This window comes from Monodelphis domestica, chromosome 1, assembly GCF_027887165.1.
Source record: "Monodelphis domestica isolate mMonDom1 chromosome 1, mMonDom1.pri, whole genome shotgun sequence".
NCBI classification, from domain to species: domain Eukaryota; kingdom Metazoa; phylum Chordata; class Mammalia; order Didelphimorphia; family Didelphidae; genus Monodelphis; species Monodelphis domestica.
In genome coordinates this window covers 194,260,999-194,272,052 of record NC_077227.1, presented here as the reverse complement: position 1 = coordinate 194,272,052, position 11,054 = coordinate 194,260,999, and the positions used below count along the sequence as shown (strand labels likewise).

The 11,054-nt window shown below is 40.7% G+C and overlaps 1 protein-coding gene across 1 annotated transcript; it reads left to right on the top strand.

Annotated features, from left to right (window-relative positions):
• The first annotated feature begins 947 nt into the window (after window positions 1-947).
• Window positions 948-8,946, top strand: ACTC1 (actin alpha cardiac muscle 1). Its single transcript, XM_001370525.3, has 7 exons — window positions 948-1,103; window positions 2,052-2,202; window positions 4,395-4,719; window positions 5,647-5,808; window positions 5,956-6,147; window positions 7,353-7,534; window positions 8,619-8,946. Exons 2-7 carry the CDS (start codon window positions 2,074-2,076, stop codon window positions 8,760-8,762), a joined length of 1,134 nt encoding a protein of 377 aa, XP_001370562.1. The 5' UTR covers window positions 948-1,103; window positions 2,052-2,073; the 3' UTR covers window positions 8,763-8,946.
• Window positions 8,947-11,054: the final 2,108 nt, after the last annotated feature.

Here is an 11,054-nt window from a genome sequence, read left to right as displayed (position 1 = left end):
AACATAACTGCTTCTCTTTTTTTTTGAGCAAGCTTTGAAAATTTTCTGCATCCCACTATCACTCTTCCTTTTTCTTCCTCCCTCCTCAGTCCATTTATGGATAGAGAGGCTCGGAGTGATATACAGTAGTACAATAAGAGACTTTTGGCAGTTGATCAATATGATTATTAATAAAAAATAAACCCTTTTTTTTCACTATGCAGAAGTCAGCTCTATTTTCCTGTCTTAACTCAGTAGGATATTTAATGACACTACTAAGATGGCTAGTCAACTCTAGAAGTCCTAAGGTTCCTCTCACCATGCTACCCATCTTTTTACCATGAGGCTATGGGGGTTTTTGATGGCATGATTGTACCAGGTTATAATGCTCCTGAAAACTGCACCTATGTCTCCTTGTTCAATACTGCTATGTCTGCCAGGTTCTCTCCCATAGAAGAAGACCTCATGCCAGACCTCCTTTAAGCATCCCTGAATAAATTGCTGCCCCTTTTCCCCTGCTTCATAGATATGACTGCTTGATAATTTGTGGTGGCACAGTGAAAAATGTGCCATTTGGAGTTCGAAGTCCTTCCTTCATATCCTGGTTCCACCACTGTAACCTTGATGGTCATTTTAACCTCTCTGTGCCTCAGTTTCCTCATCTGTAAAAATGAGACTATAGAGGATCTTTAAGGTCTGTTCCAATCTATGATCCTGTATAGTCAAACCATGTTCAATGAGAAACTCTTCTCTCTTGTTCCAGTCTGATCCCCCAGGAATAGGGTGTGTGTGACCTTCCCTCCCCTTCCCCTGTTCTCCTCCCCCTCCCTAGCCTCCCTATTTGGCTATCCCTTTGACCGTCCCCCTCCCCTACCTTACATGGTCTGGGGGCTCCCTGTTCTGCCTCTCCCCTTCTCTTGGCTCCATGAATGGACTCAGCTCTCCCTAATGGCGTGAAAGCGACCAAATAAGGGCAAGGTGGCAAGCCTGGGTCCCCCCACCCGCTGGCCCCAGTCGGCCCCAACTGACACCGTCCATCAAGGCAGTATAAAGCAGCGCGGCTGCTGCGCTCCAGACACCAAGCGTCTGCCTCCCCGGGAGCCTGAGCCGCGGGTGCTGAACTGGTGAGTCAGCGTCGAACCTGGCGCGGCTTCTCATCCTCCCATCCGCGCTTCCTAGGCCGGCCAAGTAGGACCAGAGACTCAGGACAGAGGGAAGGGGAAGGAGGGAGGGAGAGCAGAGCAGGCTGCATGCACACCTGGGTTTCTGAGAGCCACTTAGTTCTTTTTCTTTTCTCTTTTCCTTCTCTGCCTGTTTTTCCCTCACTGCACTCCCTTCAGGAAACAATAACAACAAAAAAGACGTATTTGATGTTTGTACCAACTTTTCTTTTTAATTTGATTCTCGTACTTGGACGATGTTGGGACTGTGGGCTTTTCTCGTTTTGTTTTGTTTTCTCTTTCTTGTGGGAACGACCCTTTTCTCCGCCCCCTTCCAGCCATCTCTCAGCTTGGGTGGGCGCAGGGGACTGGCATGTCAGCTCTGCCCTAGCAGGTCCGTTGTAGACCAGGTTTGGGGGAGCATTGGTGCTTGTGGGTGCCTACCCTTCTGCTTCCCAGATAGAAAAGAGCAAGCTCTCTGGAACCCCTGGACGGAGCCTGCATGAGGGAGGGGACTGACACTGAGACCCAGCCTATGAACAGGCTGAAGTTAGAGGTGCTCTTGAGATAGGAATACTAGGGTTCTGAGTGCAAGCGCCTGGGAACGACGTGGGGAAATGTTCGGTGCTCTTGTAGCTGGTCCCTGGCAGCTTTTCATTTCCCCACAGAGGGGAAGGGCGACTTGTCTCCTCCAGTACCAACCAATGGCTTCTTTTCGGCCCTTTACTCTTTCAACTTTTCTTCCTTTCCTTTGCTTTCCACTTTCTCCCATACCGGGCTCTCCAATGAAGTCTGGGGCTCCTTCCTGCCACCCACTTACCGTTTGAGGAAATCTCCTCTGCCATTTCCCACCCACCATCCCTATTCCACTTTCTGGAGCTTGACCCATTCTTCTCTATGCTCCACCCATAGAACTCCCTGAAGCCTCTGCAAAATGTGTGACGACGAGGAGACCACCGCTCTGGTTTGTGACAATGGCTCTGGACTGGTGAAAGCAGGCTTTGCCGGCGATGATGCCCCTCGGGCTGTTTTCCCATCCATCGTGGGCCGCCCCCGCCACCAGGTAACCTTTGCACTCCTTCCTGACACTGATACACAGCCTGGAGGAACCTGTGCTCCACCAGCAACCCCTTCCCGGTCCTCCCCCATCTTGTCTGACCTCCATACCCTAACCCTTCCCCAGACCCTCCCCATCTTTAATAATAATCGAAGAACGAAAATAGCTTGACACTGCACTAGCTTTAGAGCCAGAAGTCTTAAGTTCAAATCTTAGCTTATCCTCCCCTTATTATCTATGTGACCCTGGGCAAGTCACTTTAATTTCTCTCAGCTTCAGGTTACTTAACTGTAAAATGAAAAAAACTGAACCAGAAGGCCTCAGAGTTCCCTTCCAGCTCTAAAACTATGAAAGGAAGGTTTGAAAGTGCTTTACATTCACTTTTTCATTTCAGCCTCAAAATAGTCTTTCTGGGTAGACATTGCCCTTATTTTATAGCTGAGGGAACTCAGATTTATTGACTTCCTGTGGCCACACAGCTAATGTCAGAGAGAGAAAATGCATGACTACAGATCTCCAGGCTCTTTTCATTATTCTTCCTTACTTACTTGGAAATCTGGCTTCTGACTCATGCCAATAAACCTAAATATGACCTTGCTTTTTTCTGACCTTGCATAATCTGTCCTAACCTGAAGTAAACAAAAACTTAAAAATGAAAATCAATAACAACAAAAAGTTTCACTGAAATCCTACTAGTAAATTACACCTTTCCTCTGGCTCTCCACCACACACACACACACACACACACACACACCAGGTAGGAGTTATCTTTCCAAATTTTAACCCATTATCTATCCTACATCTCTGCTCTCTGGAATTATCTACCAAAAACATATCCTCTTCTTTTCTATCTTCCATATACATTCCTTTCTCCTTTCCCTTTTTCTGTCTTTTACCAAAATTTTACAAAAATCAAACTCCTTTCAGATCCCATTCTCATTTATCTTCTTCCTTCAAGAGAGTTTACCAGCTCTCAGTTATAATCTTCTCACCTCCCTCACTATTGCTATTTAAAAATCCAACCATGATTGAATTAGTGGCTGAAATGGTGCTAGTTATATTTCACCTTGTTTACTACAAGAAATGCCATGCTCTGAGTGTCTGAAACATGACAGCCAGGCAAGGCTGCCAAGCTGGTCTAGTTAGAACTTCTTATAACACTTGAATGCTATATTGGTTCTGGAGAGACCAAATTTCACTGTCAGGGTGATAATAGCCCAGCTCTTTTTAATTTGTATTCCCTCTGGGAATTCTAAAGCTTTATCTTGGGTATCAATCACTCAGAAGGTCAAAAAGAAATTTTATATACATAGTATATATGTGTATGTTTATTTGAATTAAAGTAGGGTTTTTTAAAATGTAACTGACCTCTGTTTGAGTGACAGTTTTGCCACTTATTGCCTATAAGAACTCAGACAAGTTACTTCAGCTCTCTTGATTTCATTTCCTCATTTACAAAATGAGATAGCTCAGTAGCACCTAGGTGGGACAGTAGACAGAGCTCTGGGCATAGAATTAGCATTGATCTGAAGTAAAATCCTGCCTCAGACATTTACTAACTATATGACCTTAGACAAGTCACTTAATCTTGGTTTCCTCATCTATAAAATGAGAATACTAATAGCACCTATCTCTGAGAGATTTTGTGAGAATAAGAAAACATTTCTAAAGTATTTTGCAAACCTTAAAATGCAAAATAAATGCAAGCTATTATGTGATATCTGAGGTCTCTTCCCTACAATGGCTTTCTTCAGTGAAATAGATATTTTTCTACAGTTTATTTTCCTCATCTATCTCTGAAGTGGGGAAAGTAAGTCCTACTGTTATTTAGTATTCTTGATATATATAGAACAAAAATATGATACTATCAAAGTGGCTCACATTTATGTGAAACTTTATAGTTTATAAAATCTTTTCCTCAAAAATTCTCAATTAGGTAGATAGTACAGGCATTATTATCTTTATTTTACAGATTATCAAGCTGAGATTCAGAAAGGTTAAGTGCTTCTCTATAGTCATAAGGCCAGTAAAAACATGGAGCTGAGATGCAAATCCATTCTTCTGACTTCAAGTCCAGAAGTCTTTCTACTATAAACTACTTCATCCCTTTTTCCTTTTTTAATGATGCCTACTAATCAATGTTGTTGGAGATGGAATTTGACTCCTCAGCTTCACAATCTTTCTTTTCCTCTCTCCAGGGTGTCATGGTGGGTATGGGTCAGAAAGATTCCTATGTAGGTGATGAGGCTCAGAGCAAGAGAGGTATCCTCACCCTGAAGTACCCCATTGAGCATGGCATTATCACCAACTGGGATGACATGGAAAAGATCTGGCACCACACCTTCTACAATGAACTTCGCGTAGCCCCTGAGGAGCACCCCACTCTGCTCACTGAGGCCCCCCTGAATCCCAAGGCCAACCGAGAGAAGATGACTCAGATCATGTTTGAGACCTTCAATGTCCCTGCCATGTATGTGGCTATCCAGGCAGTGCTGTCCTTGTATGCTTCTGGCCGTACCACAGGTATGAAAGAGTCTTCCCTGCCTGAGAAGGCAATCTAGGACTGAACAGAGCTTTTATGAAGACTCAGAAATATGCAGCTCAAAACAATTTAATTAGTTTTCTGTTATTTTCCATATCTGATAAGGAAATGATCCCATTTTTCCAGTGTCCATCACATAGTAGATAATTAAATATGTGTTGACTAATCAATCTGTCTTAATGTAACATTGGGAGAATTAATAAGAGAATACCTAGAAAATGCTTGGTGAATGAAATAGTAATAATAATAATAATAACACTAGGAGTCTGTAGGGCAATTGTCTTCTCAAGTATGCTAAGAATTCTTATGTTGTGCCAAAGGTACATCATATCATAGGCAAGTTACTTCATGTTGCAAACTGGAATAGAGTGATTTTACATTTTATATGGAGAGTACACCCTGCAAACCCTCCAAATAGATTTTTTCTTTTCAAAATGTGGGTCAATAAGATCAATTAAAAATTAAGTTCATAAGATCTATTTTTAAGAGAAAAAGTACAATGCCATTAAATAACTTTTACTTGCCTTCCCTACCTAAAGGGTACATAGCCTTTGGGCAGTAATGAAATAAGACAAAATGATAGGAAAAACCAGATACTGTAAATCTTACATAATGGGGTGTGGCTGGTAGGACATGTGGTCATTTGTAAATGTGCTGGAGCCATTTTTTTTTCTACTTCATTATTTAAAAGGATGAGCTGTGACTGATTGACTTCAGATTTAGCATCCATTACATGGAAATGTATTCTCTATTGCAGGAGAGATCTAATCTTTCCTGGGCCAATTCCCAGCTCTGCTATCTGTCAACAGCCAAGTTTGGAAACAAGCTTCTCTTTCTTGGATCTGTTATGACTAATGAATTTTGCCTTCATTAGAGATTTGCCTTATCCTTGTTATTTCTTCTTACAGGAATTGTTCTTGACTCTGGTGATGGTGTCACTCACAATGTCCCCATCTATGAGGGCTATGCTCTGCCTCATGCCATCATGCGTCTGGATCTGGCTGGTAGGGATCTAACCGATTACCTCATGAAGATCCTTACTGAGCGTGGCTACTCCTTTGTCACTACTGGTAAGTCAATCTGACTCTCTTCCTTGTGTTTCTTTGTACATGTGGGCTTATCAGTGGAGGTCTGTTGTCTCTTTTCTCTAATGGACTTACCTTCTACCCAATAATGCATGCATTTCCAAACTGGGCTAACTCCCTTTTGTTTTTTAGCTGAACGTGAAATTGTTCGTGATATCAAAGAAAAACTGTGCTATGTTGCCTTGGACTTTGAGAATGAAATGGCCACAGCAGCCTCTTCCTCTTCCCTGGAAAAGAGCTATGAATTGCCTGATGGTCAAGTCATCACCATTGGCAATGAACGTTTCCGCTGTCCCGAGACTCTGTTCCAACCCTCCTTCATTGGTGAGTTGTGGAAGGAATTAGCCAAATATATCATTTTTTTTTGTCATTTGGCATTAGGGGCAAATAACTCTTCTCATATCCCACAGTAAGGTGTAATGGAATGAGCAGTAGCTGGGTAGGGAGAGGGAGATGTCAAGAGACTTGAATTCTAGTCCAGTCTGCCACCAATTTGGGCAATTTACTAACTTCCTGATCTTTGGCTTCTTTATTGGGGAAACAAAACTTTAGGAGAGTTTCCTCATAAACAGGGTGGGGAGGTTAGACCAGTTGGTCTCTGAGGTCTCTTTAGACCTAGGATTCTATAACAAGATTAGTAATTCTAAAAATGTTTGTAGTGCTAGAGCTCTTTAATTAAAAAACAAACTGGCAGAAGTTGTGTAGCAAATCATCTAACGTTATTTTTAATGCTTATTATCAAACCACTATCCCCTTGGGATACTCTTATGATTCCTTGAAGCAGTTAGAGAAACCCTGGATTAGATGATTTTTAAGGTCTAGTTCACTTCTATAACTCCATTTTCTATTTAAAATTATTACAGGATCCACCTGAGCTTTAAGTACAAAACCTGTCTTTGAACTCTATAATATAATCTCATCTGTCAGTTCCACTGACTGATTACTGTAAAAGCAAATGCTTTGCCTTGGTTACATGATAAGGAATGACACATAGACTTTGCTGAGAATGAAAGATAAGTCATGGAAATACAATGAATATTGCTTTGCCTCACTTAAAGGGATGTCTGGATAGAGGAAATTGACTTCTTCCTCTGAGTTTTCAGGATACAGACAATTCCTGTCAATTAGTCAGAATTATTCAATGGACATATCCTATGCATCACTGGAAATCTTGTCTCAAGAAAGCATTTTAGAGTAGAATTTTTAGGACAGTGTCTAGTGCTAATATAGTAAGGATCATTGCATTATTTTAAATGAGTGTTTTGGCCCCCATTCTTAATAACTGCTGACATAGCTGATGACTGCAACAAATGGATGAGAAATGCAGTTGTCCATTATCTGGCAGTGTGCTGTGGATTGACTGTCAGCCTTTTTAGAAACACCTGTCCAACCAAGGCATGACTGCATTTTAGAGGGGAGCATATGTTGCTGAGACAAATGGTGACAGCTTACTTACCTGAATCATCCTGCTCTTCCTTTGCTTCTCTTTGCCTTTGTTCACTCTTTAATTCCCTACCATGTGTCCGTAGGTATGGAATCTGCTGGCATCCATGAGACCACTTACAACAGCATCATGAAATGTGACATTGACATCCGTAAGGACCTGTATGCTAACAATGTCTTATCTGGAGGCACCACTATGTACCCCGGTATTGCTGACCGTATGCAGAAGGAAATCACTGCTCTGGCTCCCAGCACCATGAAGATTAAGGTAAAGGGCTTCTTTAGGGGAAAAGAGTAAAGCATAGGGCATGGTGGTCCTGAAATAATGAAAGGACTGTGTTCTGTCTCTCTGTCTTCCTCTGTCTCTATCTGTCACTGTCTCTGTCTGTCTGTCTCTTTCCACACACACACACAGACACATTTACCTTATCAATGTTAGGTCCTTATCTCTGTACTTCTAGTACCTAATCCCCATTCCTATGACATATGACTTTTAAAATGCTTTCATAATGAGAGAGATCTCAGAATAGTTCCTGGCATACATTTTGCCTTTGTGCCTGGGACCCATGTTGACCTTGTGCTTCACCTTTAGGCTACCTTTTAGTCCAGGGATGTGCTGAAGCCAGCTCAGATTGGCTAACAAGAGCCAACTTTAATTTTCAATGCAAGCATTCATACTTCAGAAACTGATAAATGCTAATACAAATGAGAGCTTGATTTATCGATTGACTAGATTTAAGAAAGCGATGGAGAAAATGTTAATAATGTAAATTACATGTAAAAGTGTGCCATGCATGTGCATACATTTATGTCCCCCCCACCCCGGAGATCTGGTTGATAGACGTTTGTCAGCACACACAAGGGTACAGCCTGTACCCTTGCCCTTAGTTGGTTGCCATTGACATACCAGCCACATTGGAATAATATCCATAGGAATGGAAAGGACCTCAGAGGTCATTTAGTCCTACCTCTATTTACATATGAGGAGACTGAGGCTCAGAGAGATTAAGTAATTTACCCAAGATCATATAGGTAGTAATGGAACAAGTATTTGAACCCTAGTACTCTGATTACAAATCTGTCATCTTTGCCATTGCACCATGCTGATGGTGTAGCTCTAGAGGAGAGGGCATTTCTCATCCTGAAGACTCTTTGATCGTGGAAATATTTTTGGTTATCTTCATGGAAATAGAGGGAAAGTACACAAAAAAAGTAGACTGCTTTTGATAAACTCTGGGAAAACCTAATTAATCCTGCACAAACGACTTGCATGCTTTTCTATTGATTACTTTTTGACTGTGTCACTCAGAACTTAAATGCTGATTGGAAAAGTTTTCCTTTTCTTTCTCCAGATCATTGCTCCTCCTGAGCGCAAGTACTCTGTCTGGATTGGGGGCTCCATCTTGGCTTCCCTGTCCACATTCCAGCAAATGTGGATTAGCAAACAAGAATATGATGAGGCTGGCCCATCCATTGTCCACCGCAAATGCTTCTAAAGTGCCTTCTCCCTCAGTTTACTTCCCACTCAGGATGACAATGTTATGCTTCTTGGAGTCTTCCATACCACCCTACCTGAACTCTCTTCAGTCATTGTACAGTTTGTTTACACACATGTGCAATTTATTTGTGCTTCTAATATTTATTGCTTTATAAATAAACAAGACCGGGACTTGCAACCTACATTGCCTGTCGTTGATGTTTTAATGGTTGAGGTGGGGTGGGGGTAGGAGAAAATGTGGGAATTTATTTATATATCAGGGGACTTTGAAACTGACAACACTCTGACACTTCATTTTCACAAAATGAATCAGATCATATCATGAGTCTCAGTGGAAAGTTATAATATCTAAATTGAATTCAGGAGTCCTCAAACAGGATTACAGTCAGAAAAATTGATAAGATTCACTTCAGTATAAATAAGAAATAGAATATGATAAAAATAATCCTAGAGAATCAGTTATTTTAGAATGACTATAAAAGATGATGTTTGTTGCAATTTGGGTCATTTTATATTCATACAGAAAAATTAATGATGTAATCATAGCATTATTTTAAATGAATTAGTATAAATTATCAATGCTTTGGACTTCTTGGTTGCCTTCTGAGAGCTATATATGTTTATGGGGAAACATTAATCCCAACTGACAGCTAACTTTGTCTTTTCCTGATTCCAAATACAAGCAAAATAAATCAAGACTCTGATAGGATTGTACAAGATTAAAAAATAATAACTACCACCACCAATGAATGAGAGTCAAGTACTAAATGCTTCTAACTGGGCAGGTCTTTGGAACTCTTCTGCAAAATTAAGGCAGTTGGACTGGTTCTGAATTTATGAACCTCTGATCTTTTCTGTGGCTAATTTCTAGATGAGGGTCCCCAGACTTTTGGGTGGGGAGGAGCTACTTTTCATTTCTTTTCAAATTAAAGGAAACCTTCAAATCCTTGGCTTAGGGAGGGATGCTGACAGTGAAGTCCTTGATCAAAGTTGGGTAAAGGGAACTGCTGCAGTTTTGATTACTCTCCCTGCTGGGAATTTGAGCAAACCATAGAGAGTGAGGTGACCTGCTTTGAGATCTGTCAGTAAATACTTTGAGATTTGGTAGAATTTAGTCCCTTGAAGGCAAGGTTATTTCTTCTTCTTCTTCTTCTTTTTTTTTTGTCTTCATATCTCCAATGCCTATTGGAGTGTCTTGACTTTTTAAAAAATCTTATTTCTTTGGGGAGTGGAGAGGATTCCTAGTGTGGAAACTACCTCTATCATAGGGCAAATCACCAACTCTTATATAAATTACAGCATTGGACAGTTGCCTAGAGGTATGTAGAGAATTTCATGTTTTTGCCAGTCACAGGTTTTCCACAGTATTTGACAGAGGATTTGAACCCAAATCTTCCTGACTTCAAAGCTTACCCTATATCCACTATACCCTTTCACCTTAAGTATAATAAGTACAAAATAAATGTTAATTGGACTGAATTGAATCTGCTGGTAGATGCTAATCTTTTGATTGGGGATGCCTTTCTTTAATAAAGAGATGACATTTGTTTTTCTCAAGTTATTTAAGAAAACCAAGTGTTTATGAAGTGACTGAAATATGAAATACACTGTGTTAGGCACCAAGGCTACCAAAGAAGTATGAGGCATATCCCCCGTCCTCAAGAGATTTAGCAATTTAATCATACCAGAAAATGTAATTAAGTCCAAAGTGAATGGCATAAACAAAATATTCTATAGGAATTCAGAGGGAGGAGAGCTCAATTTTCAGGTGGTGGATTGACCAGGGAAGACTTTTTGAAAGAAAGGAAAACTTGAGATGAGTCCTCCCAACTCCAGGACAATCCTCTCCCCATTGTGCCATCTTGCTGCCCCTATCCTTTGTGGAACCCAATTTTATAACCTTGGTATCATCTTCAGCTCTACACTGCTGCATCATTTGTCAGATCTTACTATTTTCATCTCTACAGCACGTCTCATTTATGTCTCCTTTACTACCACCTTAGAAGTTAGTCCCTCATCATCTCTTTCTTAGACTAGTGAATCAGTGTCATTCAGATGTTATATCTGACCCCCCATTTGAGGTTTTCTTAGGAGAGATAATGGAGTGGTTTGCCATTTACCTCTCCAGTTCATTTTACAGATGAGTAAACCGAGGCCAATAGAGTTATGTGTAACAGTTAATTTAGTCTCTAGTAAATAAAAGTATTATATTTTTATGAGGTTTATTATGATTATTAGAAATCAAGAATACAAAATAATAAAACACATGCCTAGGGCACATTAGCCCATT